Source organism: Glycine max, chromosome 20, assembly GCF_000004515.6.
Source record: "Glycine max cultivar Williams 82 chromosome 20, Glycine_max_v4.0, whole genome shotgun sequence".
Lineage (NCBI taxonomy): Eukaryota > Viridiplantae > Streptophyta > Magnoliopsida > Fabales > Fabaceae > Glycine > Glycine max.
This window is the reverse complement of record NC_038256.2, coordinates 41,309,070-41,329,545: the sequence shown is the minus strand read 5'-3', so window position 1 is coordinate 41,329,545 and position 20,476 is coordinate 41,309,070. Positions and strand designations below refer to the sequence as shown.

The window sequence follows — 20,476 nt, the reverse complement described above, 5'->3', positions numbered from 1 at the left end:
AAATATTTTTCATTTAAAATGATATAAGAATAAAAAAAGTTATTAAAAATATAATGTCAATTATATTTTAGGATAATATCATCAAATATGATAATTTTAGTTAAAATTTAAATTTTATTTATATTTGAGTCTATTAAACTTATTTTTTGTTGCATATAATTAACTCTAGAGGAGTAGTTTTTTTTTTAATTTTAAATACTTAATTAAGGTCAAATTGTTTTACTTGGCAATTTTGTTAAATAAAAAGATTAAAATTAATTGAAGTATATAATAATAAATATTTAAATTTACTTAATTATCAATATCCGACCATGAATGTTTCCAATAAAAAAATACTTATGGTATATAAAATGATTGAGAGATAAAATCTGCAAGTTTTTAAAAGTTAATATAAAATATGTTAAATTAAATTGATGGAAGTATAATTCGTTAAAAATTAAAAAATATAATTAAGCGTTTTAACAATTATACATACCGTAATTTCTGAGTTCAAGTATGAAACATTTATCTGCATAAGAATTTAAGAAGAATATTGGCGAGAGCATAACAGGATCATCCACAATCCAACGTAGAAAATAAAAATGTTAGGTTAAGAGGTTACATGCGGTGATGTGGTCGGAGCAGTGAATAACACTAGCACTAGAATGCAACGTTACTAACATTGGGGGCTATGGTGGTTGGTTTTGGTTAGAGTTGGAACCTCCGTCTTCTTTCGATGAATTCGAGGACTTAATTAACACTTCATAAACACACATATCATTTCGTTTCTTCTCTTCATTCCATTCTCATTCAATCCAATGATGGCTCACCTTCTCCACACTCCCTTTATCCCTTCCTCCTCCGCGCTCCGCCGCGCCGCCCCCATTCCCCACCGCAAAACGACCACTCCACTCGTCGTTCGGGCCAAGATCCGGGAGATTTTCATGCCGGCACTGAGCTCCACCATGACGGAGGGCAAAATCGTCTCGTGGACCAAATCCGAAGGCGACAAGCTCTCCAAGGGCGACAGCGTGGTCGTCGTCGAGTCCGACAAGGCCGACATGGACGTCGAGACCTTCTACGACGGCTACCTCGCCGCAATCGTCGTCGAGGAAGGCGGCGTCGCCGCCGTCGGATCTCCCATCGCATTCCTCGCCGAGACCGAGGACGAGATTCCTCAAGCCAAGTCCAAAGCTTCTTCCTCCTCCTCTTCCTCTTCCGCACCCGCACCTGCAACTGCACCTGCACCAGCACCGCCGGTGGAATCTCAACCGGAAAAGGTTGCGGCGCCCGTCGCGGCGGCGGTTGCAGCTCCGGTCGTAGCGTCCAGTCATCCTGCTTCGGAGGGAGGGAAGAGGATTGTTGCTTCACCTTATGCGAAGAAGCTCGCCAAGGAGTTGAAGGTGCTTTTATAGTTAGATATTTAGGCCTCTCCATGATCATTTTATAAAGTTAAATGAATCAAACTTTTTTCGTAAGTTAAAATTAACTTATACACTTCAGCATTTAGAGAAGTTAAATTGGAGAACTTTTATAAAAGTTGGAGAGAAAAAGTTCATTTCAACTTGCATGACAAGTTTAATTTGTTTTGCCTTCTTATTTTCTTATCCTATAAGTGTTTGCGAAGAAAATAATCCAAACAAGATAACATTTTGTTTGATATATGTAGCCTAATTGTAACAGCTTTTCTCATTGTATCACACTCACATTTTCTACACATACTGATTCTTTCAACTCTCTCTGCTTTTTTGGGCTCTTGACATGTTTTCCAACAGGTGGAGTTGGGGAGGATTGTGGGGACTGGACCGATGGGAAGGATTGTGGCTAAAGATGTTGAGGCATTTGCAGCTGCAGGGAATGTTGCAGCAGCGGTAGCACCAGCACTGGGGAAGAGTGCAGCACCTGCCGGGGTAGAGTTGGGATCCGTGGTGCCTTTCACCACAATGCAGAGTGCTGTGAGTAGGAACATGGCGGAGAGTTTGGCGGTTCCCACTTTCAGAGTTGGTTACACCATCACCACGGATGCACTCGATGCCTTGTACAAGAAGGTGAGCTTTGAATGTGCAATGCATTGACTCCATTGAGGGTGGTTGTTTTAGTTGCCGTACTAGTTGACTAAATCACATGGATAATGTTGGTTTTCTTTTCAATGCTTGTTTTTGGTTTTCCTGTGTTGTTGTTTGATGTTGCAATCACATTGCTGCCTTTAGAGATTAGCATTGAGCTCAAAATAATGGTGAAGAAAAACGGGAATTCACAAACTTTGTAGTTTGTATGTAGTACTAAATGTGAATATTCTATCACAAAGACAATAGCATATCATATGATTGTGATGGTTATTAGATGAATATCACATTGGTTCTTTTGAGATTTCAGCAAACTGTGTCTAATATCACATGTTATTTGAACATGCTGCTGACAGTTTATGATAATCTGATATCTTCAGTTTTTCAAATGATTTCTATGAGTACCTTGAACTTCCGGATTCATACCCAAACTGTTAATATCTGTCTATTGATTGAATCTATTTTATAAAATTTCAGATTAAGTCAAAGGGAGTCACAATGACAGCGTTGCTTGCTAAGGCTACTGCACTTGCACTTGTTAAACACCCTGTTATGAACTCTAGTTGTAGAGATGGTAATAGCTTTACATATAATAGCAGCATCAATATTGCAGTTGCTGTGGCTATAGATGGTGGACTGATTACACCAGTGCTTCAGGGTGCTGATAAGGTTTTCCAATACTCTAGTTTAAGCAGCTTCTAGTCCCCCCATCTCCCACTTTTCTAATATAAGATGGTTCTTTATTGTAAAATGGTATATTTGATGTATATTGTAGATTGATGTCTATTCATTGTCAAGAAAGTGGAAGGAGTTGGTTGATAAGGCCAGAGCGAAGCAGCTTCAACCTCATGAATACAACACTGGTACAGCAATTACATACTTGTATTTTATTGGGTTTCTTTTGTATATTAATGAATGGATTTTCCAATTTAAAATTGAATCCTTAAAAATTGTTGGCAGGCACTAGGGATATTGATAGTTGACTTAACATTAATTTCATTAGAAGTCTATCACTACATGCATGAGATATCTTTGTCCAAAAGAAAAAAATAGCCCAGTGGTTTTAAAAATGAATGGAAATAGTGGAGTTCAAGTTCATGATTGTTGTGGCCTGATGTGTCTAAAGTTAATTCCAATTTGAAAATTGGATTGGGATGCTTTGATGGATTACAACCTACTTAGTTTTGTTCTTTGGATGGATTCACCAGCAACTGTGAAATTAATGAATATGCAACACCAACTTTATACATCTGTCATGTGCTTTATATTTGAACGGTTAGTTTTAGGCATGGAATGTGATAAGATAGGCATTAAATGTAATTTGTGGAACTTCTGGACTAATGTTAATGTTTACAGGTTTTTCATAAATCCAATTATAAATAATTAAAGTCAAGCTTTGATAATCAACATATCATTGAAGAATAAGGTTATAACTTATAACTATAATGGGTACTTTACTGGCAAAGCTGAGGATTGGATCTGAGTGCTTTTCAAAATTCTTTCTGAGTGTGAGGCAAAGTTCAGTATGATGCCAGAAAATCTGTGCAGATCAGTTTTCTGGAGGGTTCTAATGTTCCATTGTAGCATTTTTTAAGGTTTACAATTGTAATGAGTGCTTTAAGGTCGGAAGAATAAATTGGGTTGAAAGACTGAGCAGGAGGGTTGATGTGGCTAGAAATATGACCTAGAGTTGTTAATTTTGTGAGTGGAGGATTTCTGTTCTATTATCTGGCCGTGATGGGGGCTTTACTATTTGGGACAACTATGAAAATTAGATTATTTCAATAATCTATAATCGATTTTTGTTGCAAACTTATAATTGATTATAATCAGAATCAAGATGTGAAAAGTTCAATGAAGAGAGAACCTGAAATTGAGTGATACTGTGGCCATCATTATTCAACAGCAATGTGCGATCAGTAACAAGTTGGAGAGAATAAAAAAGAACTTACAATTTAAAAACAATAACAACAACCAAAGCCTTATCCTACTAAGCTAGGTCGACCATGTGGATGATATATTAATTGAGGCCATCAGACTCTTTCAATGACCAAAGTTTTGGTAAAATAATTTAGCACAAGGTCTTTTAAACAGTATTTCCTTGTTTTCTTAGTTCTTTTACCAATTTTAATTGTACTCTCTTTCATTTGATCCACTCTAATATACTACTCACGAGAGTTTCCATTGATCTTCTTACATAACCTAATCACTTAGGAGAGTTTTGGGCTTTTGGCAATCTCCTCAATAGATCTTACGAGTCCAAGTCTGAGTTTTCTTTTCTCATATGTCTACCTCATCCACCACAGCCCTATTTTCTTCACTTCACTCATTTTTTGCTCTAATAATTACCAAGATGGATCCAAGATACCTAAACTGCACAACTTTGGTATAATGTCTAGAATATTAAACTCCCTCTTTCTCACCAATCTTAAAAGGTTTAATTACTTTGTGGATTCTTGAACTTTTATCAAATTTTTAATTAGGTCCTTTAACTTTCTTTTGTTTTAATTGGATCCCCAAACTTGTATTTATTTTTTAATTAGGTTCGATAGGAACCTAAATAAAAAACAAATACAAGTTCAAGGACCCAATTGAAACAAAAAAAACGTTCAGGGACCTATTTAAAAGAGACAAATAGTTCCTTTTTTTAAAGGTAATGAAATATAGTTCTGGGACCTTATTAAAAAATACAAAGCTCTGCAGGCCAGTATGCTCACCCCTGCAGGTTCTAAACTAGTTGAAGAACCTAAGAATACCAAGTTTAGAACCTTTAGAAGTGAGATTACTGGCTTGCAAAGGTGAGAATACTGGCCTATGTATTTTTTTTAATTATATCCTGAATTATTTTTCATTTATAAATAGATCCCTGGACTATTTTTTTGTTCAATTGGAATCTCTGAACTTTTATTTGTTTTTTAATTCCAAATAAAGTTCAGGGACCCAATTAAAAATTTGGTAAAGGTCCAGGGACCCGGAGAGTAGTTAAACCATCTTAAAATCTCAGGTTTGACTTTACTTGAGTACAAGAAACATATTTATAAACTTTGGGAGTCCCCCCCTCCCCCCACCCACCCATTAATCAGACATTATACTGCTGTAATTGAATGTTCTACATTCTATCAGTTCTCTTGCCATTTGAATTTCAAATTCAGTTTAATTAATATTGGATTTCTAACTGCTCCTTTTGCCACTACATAGAATTATTGACCTTACTTTCTCTTATTATTCTGGATATTGTTTGCAATTTGATGGAACCACTGGAACTCATGGTGCTGTTGTTGCCTTAGTCCATCTTATGGTTGAATCCAATTGGGCCAAATTAGGGACTCTGATTCTGATATTTTCCAGCCCCCACTGATTGCTTTTATTTTTTTATAGGTACTTTCACTCTGTCCAATCTGGGAATGTTTGGCGTTGATCGCTTTGATGCTATTCTGCCACCTGGAACTGTGAGTGTTTTACTTGTGTTCAAATATGGCAAGAGATTGACTAGTTGTTCCAATTAGAACAGTGATGGGTCACACGAAAATGATCATTCTATGGATTTATTTGTGTAGGGAGCAATAATGGCTGTTGGAGCATCCGAGCCCACTGTTGTGGCTACAAAGGATGGTCGCATTGGCATGAAGAACCAAATGCAGGTGAGAGTCCAAACATTTGTGTATCTAGGAGTATGACTTATTTATTGTTAGAAAAATGTAAATCCAGTTCCAGACTTCTGTTTATTATAGTTGAAGAAATGCAAATTTGCAGGTTAATGTTACCGCTGATCATCGAGTAATCTATGGTGCTGATTTGGCTTCATTCTTGCAAACCCTGTCCCAGATTATTGAGGACCCCAAAGATCTTACTTTCTAGTCTCATTTTCCTAACAGTGAAAAAGCGTTTCTTTTCTGGCATGATTCCTCTCATCATGGTTGTGGGATTATTAATTGTTGACAAGGAGAAATCGAGGAGTCAATTGCTATTCACTCGGGATTTTGCAAAGAACAGAAGAGTTTTAAATAGGAAAAGCTGAGCTATAGTTTCTTAAAATGATATCGAATATGCCATTTACATTTTTCTTTAATGCTGCCTGATTTTATTTTTTTTTGTTTTTTGGGATGTTCATTACTGTCTAATAATGTTAATTATTTATGTAAGCTTAAAGCTTATTTTTGGATTCTAAATCTTGAAAAGTGAAACTATAAGGATTGAACGTTGATTATGTTATGGAACCAGGAAAGGTTAGTGATGAAGAAAATTGCTGATCCAATATGATTGTCATAACATTTTGATTCGATGGCAAAGACTAAAAAAAGATCTGATTGCACTTAATTGAGGGAAACTTGGTATTGTTTCATTACTGAATATTTTTCAATGGAAAAACCTCTGTCCAGAAATTTCGAAGGTTAATAAAAAAATGTGAAAGAGTAAATACGCAGTCAATTTGGTTACTTAAAACAAGCTATTTGTGTTATTATTTTGGTTTTAGAAAGTTTTTGTCTATATAATAAATAAACTATTTTTATGTTTTTTAATTAGCTAACAAGTTTATCCCATGGGAGTATTTATCTCGTTCACAAGTTCGTTTTTTTTCCTGGACTGATTTGCATGGATAGAAAACATTATCCAATGTACTATAGTAGTATTTATCGGCTCAAGTGACAAGTAATTTGTGTTGCAATTGAACAATGCAGGATAAGTAATAAAGATGGACATTTAAAATCGTCTTACAGGAATTATTAGCAAGTGGTTGATTTAATTAATTTGTTTATTATTTAGATATCTTAAAAGTTGGATTTTGGCTTTAAGTCTAAGCACCAAACTTTCAAACTAATTATGCATTACAGCTATAACATAATGTGACATTATAAAACACAACCCTCACAGCTCTATATGTAGTTCCTCATAATCATAGTGTATTGTGCAATTGAGAATTCATATTTTGCAGTAGGCAATTGATAACCATGATAATCAACTTGGTTTTTGTAGGATATTGTAGTAGCTTCTGAAACACAAATGAAGCCATTTTCCACTTTCTCTACAATCAGAAAATCTCCATTAAATGCATCCCACTTTCGAGATCAAATACCAAGAATGTCACACAAATTCAACAACATCCAACATTTCATACAACTTCAAAATATACTATTTTCTACAAAGACTTCCACAGGATACTTTTGACACACGCCCTAACTTTGTTCATGAAAAACAACCAACTTATATGCCCCAATGTGTCCATCTTTCATTTCTGAACATTAGACTAGATTCTTAGAACAAGAAGGGTAGAATACTGTTTCCTCCTCGATGAGTGCTAATTTATTGGTTTATTAACGCACTCCTTTTAAAATTTATTTACGACTACAAAATCATGAAATGATTTATTAATTAGGAGGTGAGGCTTGGAAAATTTTGTATCTTGTGATAAATTTCAACTGATAGAAAGGAAGTGTTCAAAAAGGGTGTGTGTCGAAGAATGTCTCCTAACAAACTGTGATCGATGCAGTGACCCCACTAACTACAATGGTGTGCCTCACCCCTTGACAACTCTATGTTTGACAATCATATATTAGTCTTTTAGTTATTCTCAAGAATATAAAGAAAGATTACTAGTAATCTTAATTACTAACCAAACACAACTTTTTAAAACACTCAGGAATGTTATTCTCGGGGATAAAATTACATAACTTGAAATGCCCCCTTAAATTTTAGCACTATGGACAAACTTTAATTTCATGGCTAGATATCTTCCCATGATAAATACAACTTTTCCTACGATAAAAGTGTGATTTGTGAGAGTGTTGTAGTAGCTGACCATCAACACCCAAAATCCTCGACTCTTTAAAATGTTTTGTGTAAAACTATAAAATCCACTTATGCATAAATGCTTCATCCCTTGGCCATAGAGTTGCAAAAGAACATCATCAATGATCTTATCATTTAAAGGTTGATCAACATTGGTACTCCTCCAAGAAAGCATATATGAATTGTGGAATGTAGAGATTTACACACTTTTTCAACAACAAGATTAGACCACCTAAATAACCAAGAGAAAAACTCAAGGCTATTATTATTAACCATCCTAGTGTAACTTGAATTAGTTGTTAGTTACCTAACTAACTAAGTTTGTTGTAATTAGTTAGAGGTGGTTAGATTTCTGTTATGATAGTTATAGAGAGTATACAAGTAATGGAAAATACTTTGTACTCTTAAATCAATAATAATCACAATCCTGATTCATTCTCTCATATGATATTTTCTCTATTTTAATAGCATCCTTCACAAGCTAGCTCTTATTCTTCATTCGAGTTCATCAATGACATTCTTTCTCATACCTTTATTATGGTATTAGAGTTAGTAGGGTGTGAAGGTGGTGAAGAAAAATCCAAATCCTTAAGTATTGTAAAATACTTTGTACTCTTAAATAAATAATAATCACAATCCTGATTCATTCTCTTATAAGATATTTTTTCTATTTCAATAGCATCCTTCACAAGCTATCTCTTCTTCTTCATTCGAGTTCATCAATGACATTCTTTTATACCTTTATTAGCTATGACTTAAAGTACAAATTCTAAGATGGTATTAATCTTATATCCAATGTTGTCCCACCTACATTGTCATACTTCAAGTTGGTAGCCCTAGGCATGGGAGGCAATATTAGAAAGTCGCCTTAATTGTTATTACCCCTATCCCGCCTTAATAGCAACCTTTTTGGGCTACCTTAATTACAACCTCAAGGGTGGTGTTGAATCTCATATCAACTAGAGGTATGTATTGAATAGAGATAATAAAATAAAGCTTATAAAGCTTGAGTAATCCTCACCTTATAAGTAAAATTTTGTCGGATTGACTTATATCTATGTCCAATTTTTTATTTATTAAGAAAACAAAATGAAAAGAGTATGATTGGATATGGGTTGGAAAAAAAAGATATAGAAAAAGTAAGAAAGAAAAAAATGAAAAAAAAAACACATATTCTAAGAGTACTAAAAATGAAATTTAGACATAATTTATATTAATAATAAAATAACAATAATAGATTGGATTGCATTCATAAATGCAAAAGGAGGCAAAGTAAATTATAAGTAACATTTTAAGTATGAAAAGTCTAAGGCATTTGGTTTTTACCATGAGGTTATTAAGATTGTTCAAACTTTTTTTTTTCTTAATTGTCAATTAGATGTTTTAACGTATTAGTATTCAATTATTATGCATTGTCCATATTGTTTATCCTATATTACTACCTTGATGATTATGCAATGCAACAATTGAGAAAAACATAAAGAACTACCACACTTGTTAAGAATTGATTGATGTAAAAATATCCTCTTCATCCTTTAACTTTAATTCTCATATAATTTCATCAAGCAACTACAATATTATAATTGATTATTTAATTAATTAACCAATATTATATTGAGAGTAATCAACTCAAAACATATCATTCAAAAACAATAAAAGGATAAGAAACAAGTTTTATTAAAACTAAGAAACATATAGTTCAACACAAAGATCCACCCGAATACCTAACTATTGATTTGTTATACATAATTATGAACAAATTACACTAACATAAATTTATCATAATGAAAGAAGTCTCTTTAAACAAAATAGATATGGTACTATGGTTAATGAGACTTCAAGTTCTTGCTTAAGACTTTGACCGTTCATGGGGGAGAATACACAATGACTCTAAAGGAAGGGAGAATGTATGATTGTATGTTGAGACATTATATAAGAAAGATGCAGAGTTTAAACCAAACTCACATCAGATGTTATTTAAGTTGTACAACCACACTAGATGATTTCATTGCCATAAATCATGTTAATTTGCATGGACATACAATTTTGTAAGATCATGCTAACTTTAGCATGACATGTTCAATTTCAGCAAGATCATGCATGTTAATGCCAAATTTTAAACTCTCACTACTTTTTATCTCTAATAATAATGGTCACACTACAATAAATATGTATTCAACATCGTGAAATTAACATTAATTATATGAAAATCAATGTTAAAAAATGCACAATGCATTTTTGTAAATAAATGGATTTCACTACCATCAATTATCTCAAAATCAATGTTCAATACACGTCATATTTTGTCAAACAATCCTTCTTAATTTACATCTTTGTTGAATTTTTTTTTTTTTGTAATTCTTTACATAAATCAGTTTTGAGAAAAACCGATAATGATAAATGCTCGTCAACATCGATTATAGCATAACCAATGTTACGATGTTGTGGTTTATCTAAAATTTTCACTCACTCTACTATCATGCCCAAACCTCTTAGCCTAGTTTTCACTTCTGTTTTCAACTCTTGCATCCACGCTTCTCTACCTCGCACTCTCACTATCCTTTCTGCCTCCATCCTCGCGCTCTCACTCTTGTCGCCATTCTGCTCTGCCTTCTTCCTCCTCATCCAAACCTCTCATGCACTCTACCTCCAACGCTCAACCCCAAACATTGATGAATATTGACGCAGATATGGTGGCTCCTGTGGCAGATCTGGTAAGTTTACTTGCTCATACATGATCCCCTAACCATAGTTTGTCTATAGCATGTCAATTTCAACTACATGATGCTTGAAATTGAGTTACACATGATTGTTGAATTAGGAAATTGTTATATCACTAGTTGTCACAATCTAAAATAACAATTAGTTTTTGTTTAATAATTATACTGCATGTTATTTCAACTCTAAATTGAGCCAATATTGCTAGTTGTTCCTACATGAAAATATGGGAGTACTAAATATATTGAAACATATAATGCTTAAGGATGTTTAGAATTGTTTAACTTATATTTAGCAAAGCTTTAGATTGGACTAAAATTGAAAACATGATATTTATATATATTAAAAATTTTGCTTGTTTACGTTTTATACATACTTTGATATATATAGTTTCTAAATGTATTAGTAATTTATTGATCGTAATTTGATATGAATATATTTGTATCATTCAATTTGTCTGGTAGCTTGTTCTTGTTCTGTTTTTTTAATTCATTATTCTAATTCTATTTCACAATTTATTTATAGGTTGGATTTATTATAAAATAAGAATGAATGTTAAAAAACACAATTTACATCAGTTTTGACTAAAAACATGCAGAAAGAAACTACACAACATTAGTTTTATAAAAAAAAACCAATATTGTATAGCTATTTTTAATATTAATTTTAGATAAAACTGATGTTGAAATCTTGTACAACATTAATTTTGTAAAAAACTGATATTATAAAGATATTTTTAATATTGGTCTTTTCTTATGTCAAATTTCATTTTTAATATTGATTTTAAAATTGATGTTAAATATTTTTTTATAATAGTGTCACCTAAACATCTCTGGTATATATCCAAATTAAGTTTTTTTTTATAATAATTCTCATGAGGATTGACTTCTTTTAGTTATGTATTGACAATAATAATCGCATTCATCAATTTTTGCAATAAACACAAGAAAAAAGGTGAAAAGATGAAATACTAATAAATATAAAAAAATACACCTCATTTTCTCACAAATAAACCAGTATTAATTATAGGTTTGATTTCTTATAAGTAAGGTTTTGACCTTATTCCTATAAACAAAAATAGGCACCGCAAGAGTCATGTAAAGTGTGCATATAATATTATAATATTTATAATTACGTGTACTTTACATATAATTATTTAGTGGTAGTAAAGAGTTAAATTTGTCCTTCAGATTAGGATAGAAAATTTTAACTAAAGAAGATAATTTATCAGAGAATTTAAATTTCTTTAATTTAAAATTTATTGTTTGGATATTTTTTATGAATAATTTAAATTTTTGGATTTTAAAACAGAATTTTAAACAACTAAAAATGTGAAATTTTAATTTCTTTCTAAAAGGTGAGAAATTGAAATTCTCTTCTTAATAGAAACCTTCCAAAAAGTTTGTGTATTTCCTTTATAACGTTCATTCTCTCTTTCACCTGAAAGTTTTCGAAATCTCGTTCTCGAACTCCCGACTCTTCCCTCACGCTGATGATCCTCTTCTTCAAGAAACACTGTCTGAGCTCGCGGAGGGTCGATCGAGTGCGAGTGTAAGGGGACACACAGAACTGCACCAGTCAGGGAAGCAATCATTGATGCCCATCATGCGATGGAGGTGCTTATTGGCGGAGAGGGCCTAAGCCATGCCTTGCATCGTTGATTGAATGTTGTGGTCGAGTGTGATGATATACACCGTCATGCCCTGGCTCCCCTGCGACTCCTCATGCCGCATCAGTATTCTTTTTTTTGGAAGCACACCAATCATATTTTCTCTTCTCTTTGTATTCATTTTCTTTCACCCTCACAATTTTTTTTTATCCAAACACAAAATTTTAAAAATAAATGAATTTCAATTGAAATATTTAAAATTCTTAAAATTTAAAATTTTTCAGAATATTAAATTTCCTCATCCAATTACGAGGATTTCAGCCCTTTAAGGATTTCAGCTTAATAGTCCAAAGAGAAGTATTGGACTAGAGGCAAGTCCATGCACAAAAGAGACACCTTAAGCTACCCAACAACTATGCTTTGTTTGCATAAATTTAATATGTACATTGAGGAGAAAAAAAAAATATTTCGTAAATTAAAATTAATTTATACGTAAATTTAAATAAAATTTTATGAGCAGTTAAATGAGATTTTTTTATAAAAATTAGAATTCATAAGTTAATTTCAACTTAAAAAAACTTATTTTATTCTATTTTATTTTATTCTCTAGTAAGTATTTATTCAAAAATTTATCTAAGACTCAATATATGTTTGTGTCACTGTTTGAAACCCTCAAACATACTTTTGAATCAAAAGATACACATGGGATGCTTCTCCCAACTTACTTTCTTAGTAGGGTCACGGGCACCCAAACGAGCACTTTAATCATCTAAAGTGCTTCTTCCATGAAGCACGTTAAAAAGGAGCTAGTCATCTAAGACAACCTCATATAACACATAAGCACTGTCATTGTGGACAGAATATGAGTTTGAGGAATCGTGACATTTGAATATTATTCACTTTGCCAAGTTCTCTCCTCTGGTCATTTCCCTTCAGTAAGAGATTGTATAAGTTTAAGTTAATCAAATCACAAAAACTGCTCGGAATAGTTCCGCCAAAATTGTTGCTACTGAAATTCAAGGCAAATAATATGTAGACTCACTAGCATAGGTGGAATGTTATACCACTAATTAGTTGGGAACGTAATTCCATAGATATGCGTATATCATTCTATTTTTCAATTAAAATTAGAGTTTTACTTGAATAATCCGTGTAGTGAAAACTTATAAAGGGAAGCTTCGATTAAAGCACACTTAAATTTCAATTATATTAATTAAAGCACAATACTAAAAGTACATAAGAACCACACACTTAAATTTCAATTATATTAAGGCAATTAGTAATTATGCAGAATTGTGTAGTATGCAGAGTTTTGAGTCTTGACTAGGAGCTTTATCTAGTGTGTGGCTCCTTGTACTCCTTGTACGGGATATATGATATATCAAGGGAAGCTTCGATGGAAAGGGAGCATTTTGCAGTACATACATGTCTTATATTTCCTATAGTGCTTGCTTGGGAAGGTTTGTGGTTAGTCATATTTTTGGCTCTATCTTTTCTTCTACGTTCTGGACGACAATCTTGGACACATCTTGTGTTTGAATTTTGTTTTCAATAAAAAAAATTGCTTTTTAAAAAAAAGTACAAAAGAACCTAAACGAAAATTTTTCTCTTGGTTTCCCGCTATTCAAGTTGCTAATCAATGAGGCTAACCTAAAGTCAATATTTAATAAATTTGGAATTTATATTTTGATCCTATTTAATAAGAAATTAGTAAGAGATCTACAATCATTACCTCATTTGTGATTTCAACTAATAATAAATAACAGTGGACAATTTTTTCCTATTTACCATGTTAGCTTTTGGTTTTGGTTGACCTGATATATATATATATATAAAATACATGATATATTTAACAAAATGTGATTAATTCATATTTTTATACTAAAAAATTCAATTCATTGTCATGATCAAATTGTAAATATTATATAATCATTTACTACTATAAATTATTTTATAGGTATTATCATTAAATAACTAAAAAAACTCTTATTTTTTAAGACTAAATACAAAAGGTATCATATGATCATAGATAAGTCTGAAGAAGATATATAAAACACAAATATTACACTATATCATGATCAATATGTTAATAATTAATTATTACATATTGTTATCAATATAAAAAATAATATTATAGAAGCATATTATATGTCATTTAATAATTAGTTATTAACAATTTAATATGTTATAAGAATTAAAAGAAAAAAAAACTTTATTGATCAAGTCAAATCAGATAAATTTGGTCCAAATTATTAGGTTTTGCTTAATCCAATCGGATCAAATTAGATCACTTACATTTTCGATCCTACATCTTAATCAAACTGTCCTAAACATCAACTCTCAATCAAACCAATCCAACTCACCGGTCCGATTCGATTTTAATAACTATGTCTAAACTAGAATGTATCTTGTGGAACAAGCGATATCATTTTTTATTTTGTTTTTTTCAGACCAATCATGCAAACCAGATGTTCAAATTTGGTTGGTTGTGCGTAAAGCGTGATTTGCTGCCTTGAGTTATTGGGAGGAGCCAAATTACAATAATTGCTCTGTTTAATGGCCACAAATTTTGAGAATAATAATAATAAAAAAGGCAACACCCCCTAGAATAGTTTTTACTTAACAAATTGGTTACAAAGCTTACTTACTCTAAACTCTTGGCCTTTATTTAGATAAGAGGGAATAAAACGAGGGAGAGAATAAAAGAAAAAGGTTAAGTTAAAATAAAGAAAAAAATTGAAAAGAAAATTTTTAAACTTTGTTTCTTTCATTCTCTCTGTATTTTCTATTTATTCAAAAACTAAATGTGTTTTTCAAATCTCCACCGAAGCATAGGCTAAATCAAGTTTCTCAATTTAACTATGTTTGTTGTCAATACTGATATCAATGCATTCAATATAGCTTGTCTGTTACACACGATCACATCAAAGTAAACCGTGTGTCACTGAGGACCAAGTGGCCATGTGGAGCCCTGCCCCAACTGCACTTGAGAGTTGAGATAACATTACACAACTCCATAGAAATTGAACAATAAATTGTCTTGGACTTAATTGTGCAACACCCTTTCATGACTCATTGTGTCAACACCACTGTTTGAAAAATAACTATCATAGAAATGACTTGCTCTTATCAATCCTGAGGCAATGTGCAGCCCTGGAAGGCTTAGGCTTCTTCCATGCATTTTAGCTAGCATTTTACATATATCACATATTAAAGGCATATATAGTATTGTTCTGCTTATGTCTGCTGCAGTGTTATGTTGAACGCATTTAAGGTATTATTTGTTTTTACACTTATAGATCTTTACGATTTTGTCATTTAAAATACGTCTCAGTAAATAAGGGAATACCGTTATTTAGTCTTGATTATTATTCGATGTTGGATCTCAAATACTTGGTAAAACCAGATTCCTAGTCATCAATTTTTTCAACTTTTACTCAATTTTTTTTTAGTGTTCCAACTGCCGATTATTGTTTTTACAGTAGATGAATCATGAATAAAATGGGTGAATTGGTTTAACCTTTCATAATAGATGAATGAACCTCATTCTTAATATGTAGTGAACAACAAGCGTACCTTTGTGCAGCAGTTGAACTAAAACTCTCCCCAACACAAAAACCTGCTCCAAGTCCACCCCACAAACCTAACCCAAAGTCACACATCATTCTCATCTCTCTAATATCCGAAAACAGTGTTGATTTGCTGCAGCCAAGCCAATGGATACAGAAGACTTCAGCTTCCCCAAAATTGGTGGCACTTGTGCATATAGCATTGATTTACCTCCTCTGTGGAATATATCACCAAAAGACCCTTCTAATCCCAACCAAGTCCCTAGAGAAGGAAGCAAAGGAGATGAAAAAGATTGCTTTGAAGCAAAATTGATCTCTAAGGGCCACAGGAAGAGCTTTTCATGTGTCGAAGATGGAAAGAAAATAACAAGAGTAGGCCATGAAGCGGCTCCAATGGACTTGTTGTGGGAGGTTTTCAATGAGGAGTTGTCTTCAGCAACAGAGTTTTCTTCCACGTCTTCAAGGGAGATGGTTGAATTCAGATGTGCTACTACAGCCTTAACAGTTGCCAAGACCAACAAGGGTCTTCTTCAAACCAAGAATAGGCCTGGTATGGTGGTGATTGTTAAGGTCTTAAAGAAGTTCTTTTCTCTCAACAACTCTCATGTAAAGTTATTTTGGCAATCAGACTAATGGCTCTTGAGTAAGATTGATTATGAACCTTCTCTTTTTTGGAACTAAATTGTTTGGTCAATTAGAAGTTTTCAACTGTTTCTGTTCCGTGAGGAGTTTAGTGGGTTAATGCTGTCTCGTCCAATGCAATGTGTATAAAAGTAAATATAAATGACTGATAATCTTTCTTTGATTTAATATCATGAGTTCCCTTTATACCTTATGATTAAGTAATTAGATGTTTATATTCTATTTTGGAATCTTGACATGAAGTTATTGCTTGTAGTATTAAATATCTATGTAATCACTACTTGTATGTGGAAATACGGTTCTTAAAGAGGTCTGTGATAAATAAGTTGAAGTCATTACTTATTTACATGTAGAAATTGCTTTCGATAAAGTGCTTCAAAAACCTTATTCAGTTGGTTATTCTGGGAATGGGCTCTCTGCTGCTTCAAATTTGAATGGTTAAACCCCCGAAATTAAATATATTAGTGAGAATAGCATCCCGGAGTTGTGCATCAGCAATAAATGCTTTTAAATGGTTGTTTGTCTTAATTGCAAGCATATAAAAAAAAGACCATTTCAAAAAGGTAGACGACTTAGTCAAATTTTTTTATTAAAAAAAAAGAAGTCATGGAAAGGAGAATTTTGTACATATGTCAAAGAATAAGAGAGTGTTGTAAGTTGTAACCCGATAAACAAAATAACATATCATGTTTAGTTCTACTAACTTTATCGTTGAGTTCAGTTGAGGGCCAATCAAATTTAATCACATTTATTTTATCTATTTTAACCACTCACTACTCTCCACTTATCCATTTTTTATACGATTTTTTTTCTCTCTCCACACTTCTATTTTACATAGAGTTAACAAAAGATGGTAAAAAGATACCGAATGCCTCTTTCCCCAACTATAAGATAAAGCCTCTATCCCACTCAAAATCAGGATGAGACCGCGAACAAAATTGCAAAAAAAAAAAAAAAAAAAGAGATTGAAGAAAAAGGATAAAACAATCTTTAAAATTTCTTTAATTTGAGAAAACTTTTATTAAAAGTTCTTCGTTTAAAAAAAGAGATTCAGGTACTAGAATCAATTTTAAAAAGTGTTGACATCCAACAACATAGTGGTATTCGAAATTAAACCAAATCATTTATAAATTGTTAAACTAATTAAAAAAATCAAAAATATGTTAAACTGAAAAGTAAAAAAAAAAAAACTGTATATTTTTTTGTGATTTGATTTGATTTTTTATTTTTTTATAAAAACCTAATCAACCACATATTAAAATTATATCAATCTTATTTAATTTATGTTTAACATTATATAGTTAGTATTATTTTAAAATTTTAATAATTACAATGTGATTTATAATGTACTTCTTTTTATAATAATTTTGTAATATGTGATTTTTGTTTTGATAATTAATAATAAGTATTAAATATTTTATAATATTTTATTTTTTTTATAATCAAGATACATATTTTATTTTTATAGGTTAAAAAATATGTATAGATAGGATTAAATATCAAATCTGGGATAGAACTACTTGCACTCAAACAGGGGCAGTTGCCTCCCCCCTCTTTTCCTCTTTCTTAACCTTTTAACCCATCCTATATCTCCATATTAATATACTTTATTAATATATTTTTTCTAAACCAAAAAAATATACTTTATCCGTTTATTTTATATATTTTCTGTCTAATCAAAATTCAAAACATATAAAATATATAATAAATTTTATCGATTGATCGATATACCGGATTTGGATTGCTTATTTAATTTCTTTTAATTGTCTTTTTTCTTTATAGATATACGTTACACAATAATTTTGTTTTTAATTGATTTTAATTTGTTTAACAAATAATTTTATTTATTGTTATCTAAGGATTTAATATTTAAAATTTAGTCGATAAATTAGTTTTAGCCACGATAAATTAATTTTAACTAAAGTATGACAATTTAAAAAACTCCTTCTTCATTCTTTAAGAATAAATAAGTCAATAATTTTGATATATTTCACCATCTTATATCATAAAATTCAAAAATTTCACCACAAGTTTGTAAATTTGATCATGAATAAAATTTTAATAAAAAAAAGTAAATGATTTCGATTTATTGTTGCTTTTACTTTTAAAAGATCTATGAAACATTATTTATTATTTAACAAAATTTAATGCAACTATTAATAGTAAAAATTAATCATTTTTTTTTATTTTCTTTAACATGCATTAAATTTTTTGATAATTTTTCCTCGTTTCATCCCTATATCAAGTGATGTATAATTTATTATTATGCTATAAAAAGAGGTAATGTTATTTTATAATAATAGTAAATAGAAGTAAAAAAAATAACTAAAATATGTTAACCAAAATTTAATAAAAAAAATTTTAAAATAATATAACATAATAATTATGCAAGTTTAATTAATAAATTTTACAGTATAATAATAGATTAAAAATAAAAATTATCAAATCGAATAAAAAACTAAAAAAAATATTTTGTCTAAACATCATATCAAATGGCATGGTTAACGTCCTGTGCAAGGCCATTCATGTTTGAGATGGATCTAATTCCTCTCCAACTAGACCTTTCGAGTGAGATATAGAAAGACTCAAGGGACATGGTGGAGCCCACAAACCTCCTTGAATTTTTTTCTCTCCTACTAGAGATGTTCAGTAACTAAAGAGGGTTTTTATCCGTTTGTGATGCATCACTTTGGGTGAATCCAAGTGATTAAGTGCCATCTAAAATCTAAATTATGTATTATCGTCTCTTCTAAATCGTTATTTGAACTACTAGAAGGATAAAAAAGAGTGTATATGAAAATTAGAGAGACAAAATCTTTTAGAAGGATAAAATTAAACATTATAAATTTTAGAGGGACTGAAAATATTTTTTTATCTCAGAAAATAATAATAACTAAAAATATAAAACTATTTAAATCCAGTAATGGCATATGGTACGGATATATTATGTACGAAACTGTTTGATAAATGTTAAATTTAAAAATTTAGTTTTCGTATGGCAGAATTAATTTGTACGATCAAGCATTAAATTACAAAATTTGGAGAAGGTTAAATGGCAAGATTTTCTTCAGTGTGTTTAGATACACACATTCCAGACTCGTGTTCTTTGTTTATTTGACATCTAAATATATATATTAAAAAAAATGCAAATCATGGGTGTTCTTTAATTTGTTTATACCTTCTAGCCCGACGTTGATCGGTTGTTTGAAAAGGCAGATTCAAATTACATGCATTGTATTGGCTCATTGAAAACTCCCACAAACAGAACAAGCATGATCTTACTTTAAAACATACGAGAGAAAATTAAATTAATTGTACATGTTTTCTTAAAGAGTAGCAACCCTAAGAGATGAGCAACAACAACAAAACAAGAAACTTTGAAGTTATAACAACGCATTCAAATCCTAACGATGGAGTTAAAGCCAAATAAAGAATGCATGGATCAATGAATCTGACCAAATGTTTTGAGTCCTTGTTCAAAAACGGAAAGAAAGGGATCCACTTGATCCTTCTTCAAAGACTTGGCCAAGTGGTAGAAGATTAATATCGCTTTCTTCGCAAGAGTACGAGATTGTTAGCTTAAATTGTCTTCATGTGAAATGGGTATAGCAGAAGTGGAACCGTGTCTTCAGCTGTTGTCTCTAACACATCTTTTATCATTATGCCTTTTAAATCCATTAACCAATAACCATGTAACGATATTAGAATCAGATTATTAGTCAAGTCAGCAAGTTAAAACCGCAGGATATTTCTTTTGTAATAACAGTCATTATAAATATGTTTTTGATTGTGAAAAAAAAAATGAAGCGAATAAGTTAGAGAAAAAAAATATATATATATATATATATATATATATATATATATATTAAAAATTAAAGTTATTTGATTGATATGAGATGAAATAAAATAAAATAAAAAAGAATTTAATGTTTATATATTTATAGTATAAATCAGTTAATATAAGAAAATAATTTATTAGTGACTAAATTTGGTGACGAATATGTAATATTCATCACTAATATGAGCATCAATAAAATTTTAGTGATAAATTTTTAAAATTTACATATAAATTGATTGGTTACTAAAGTTAATTTTTTCATATATAT

At 31.1% G+C, this 20,476-nt stretch overlaps 2 protein-coding genes across 4 annotated transcripts; both read left to right on the top strand.

Annotated features, from left to right (window-relative positions):
• Positions 1 to 500: 500 nt before the first annotated feature.
• Positions 501 to 6,214, top strand: LOC100799926 (dihydrolipoyllysine-residue acetyltransferase component 5 of pyruvate dehydrogenase complex, chloroplastic). Its single transcript, XM_003556156.5, has 7 exons — positions 501 to 1,382; positions 1,755 to 2,027; positions 2,523 to 2,714; positions 2,821 to 2,908; positions 5,424 to 5,494; positions 5,603 to 5,686; positions 5,799 to 6,214. Exons 1-7 carry the CDS (start codon positions 798 to 800, stop codon positions 5,901 to 5,903), a joined length of 1,398 nt encoding a protein of 465 aa, XP_003556204.1. The 5' UTR covers positions 501 to 797; the 3' UTR covers positions 5,904 to 6,214.
• Positions 6,215 to 15,111: 8,897 nt separating this feature from the next.
• On the top strand, positions 15,112 to 16,561 carry LOC100799396 (uncharacterized). 3 transcript variants are annotated; one of them, XM_006606159.4, is made up of 2 exons: positions 15,112 to 15,433; positions 15,852 to 16,561. In XM_006606159.4, exon 2 carries the CDS (start codon positions 15,876 to 15,878, stop codon positions 16,359 to 16,361), a length of 486 nt encoding a protein of 161 aa, XP_006606222.1. In that variant the 5' UTR covers positions 15,112 to 15,433; positions 15,852 to 15,875; the 3' UTR covers positions 16,362 to 16,561. The 3 variants fall into 3 exon arrangements, with proteins under 3 accessions (XP_006606222.1, XP_040869297.1, XP_006606221.1); XM_041013363.1 differs by having other exon boundaries at positions 15,138 to 15,433; positions 15,746 to 16,561; XM_006606158.4 differs by having other exon boundaries at positions 15,139 to 15,433; positions 15,720 to 16,561.
• The last annotated feature ends 3,915 nt before the right edge of the window (positions 16,562 to 20,476 follow it).

Bases quoted from the DNA above. Each gene is read 5' to 3' on its own strand.
- LOC100799926 (XM_003556156.5), top strand. From the start codon at position 798: ATGATGGCTCACCTTCTCCACACTCCCTTTATCCCTTCCTCCTCCGCG. The intron at 1,383-1,754 runs GTGCTTTTATAG...GTTTTCCAACAG, and splicing joins AGCTCGCCAAGGAGTTGAAG to GTGGAGTTGGGGAGGATTGT. The intron at 2,028-2,522 runs GTGAGCTTTGAA...ATAAAATTTCAG, and splicing joins TCGATGCCTTGTACAAGAAG to ATTAAGTCAAAGGGAGTCAC.
- LOC100799396 (XM_006606159.4), top strand. From the start codon at position 15,876: ATGGATACAGAAGACTTCAGCTTCCCCAAAATTGGTGGCACTTGTGCA.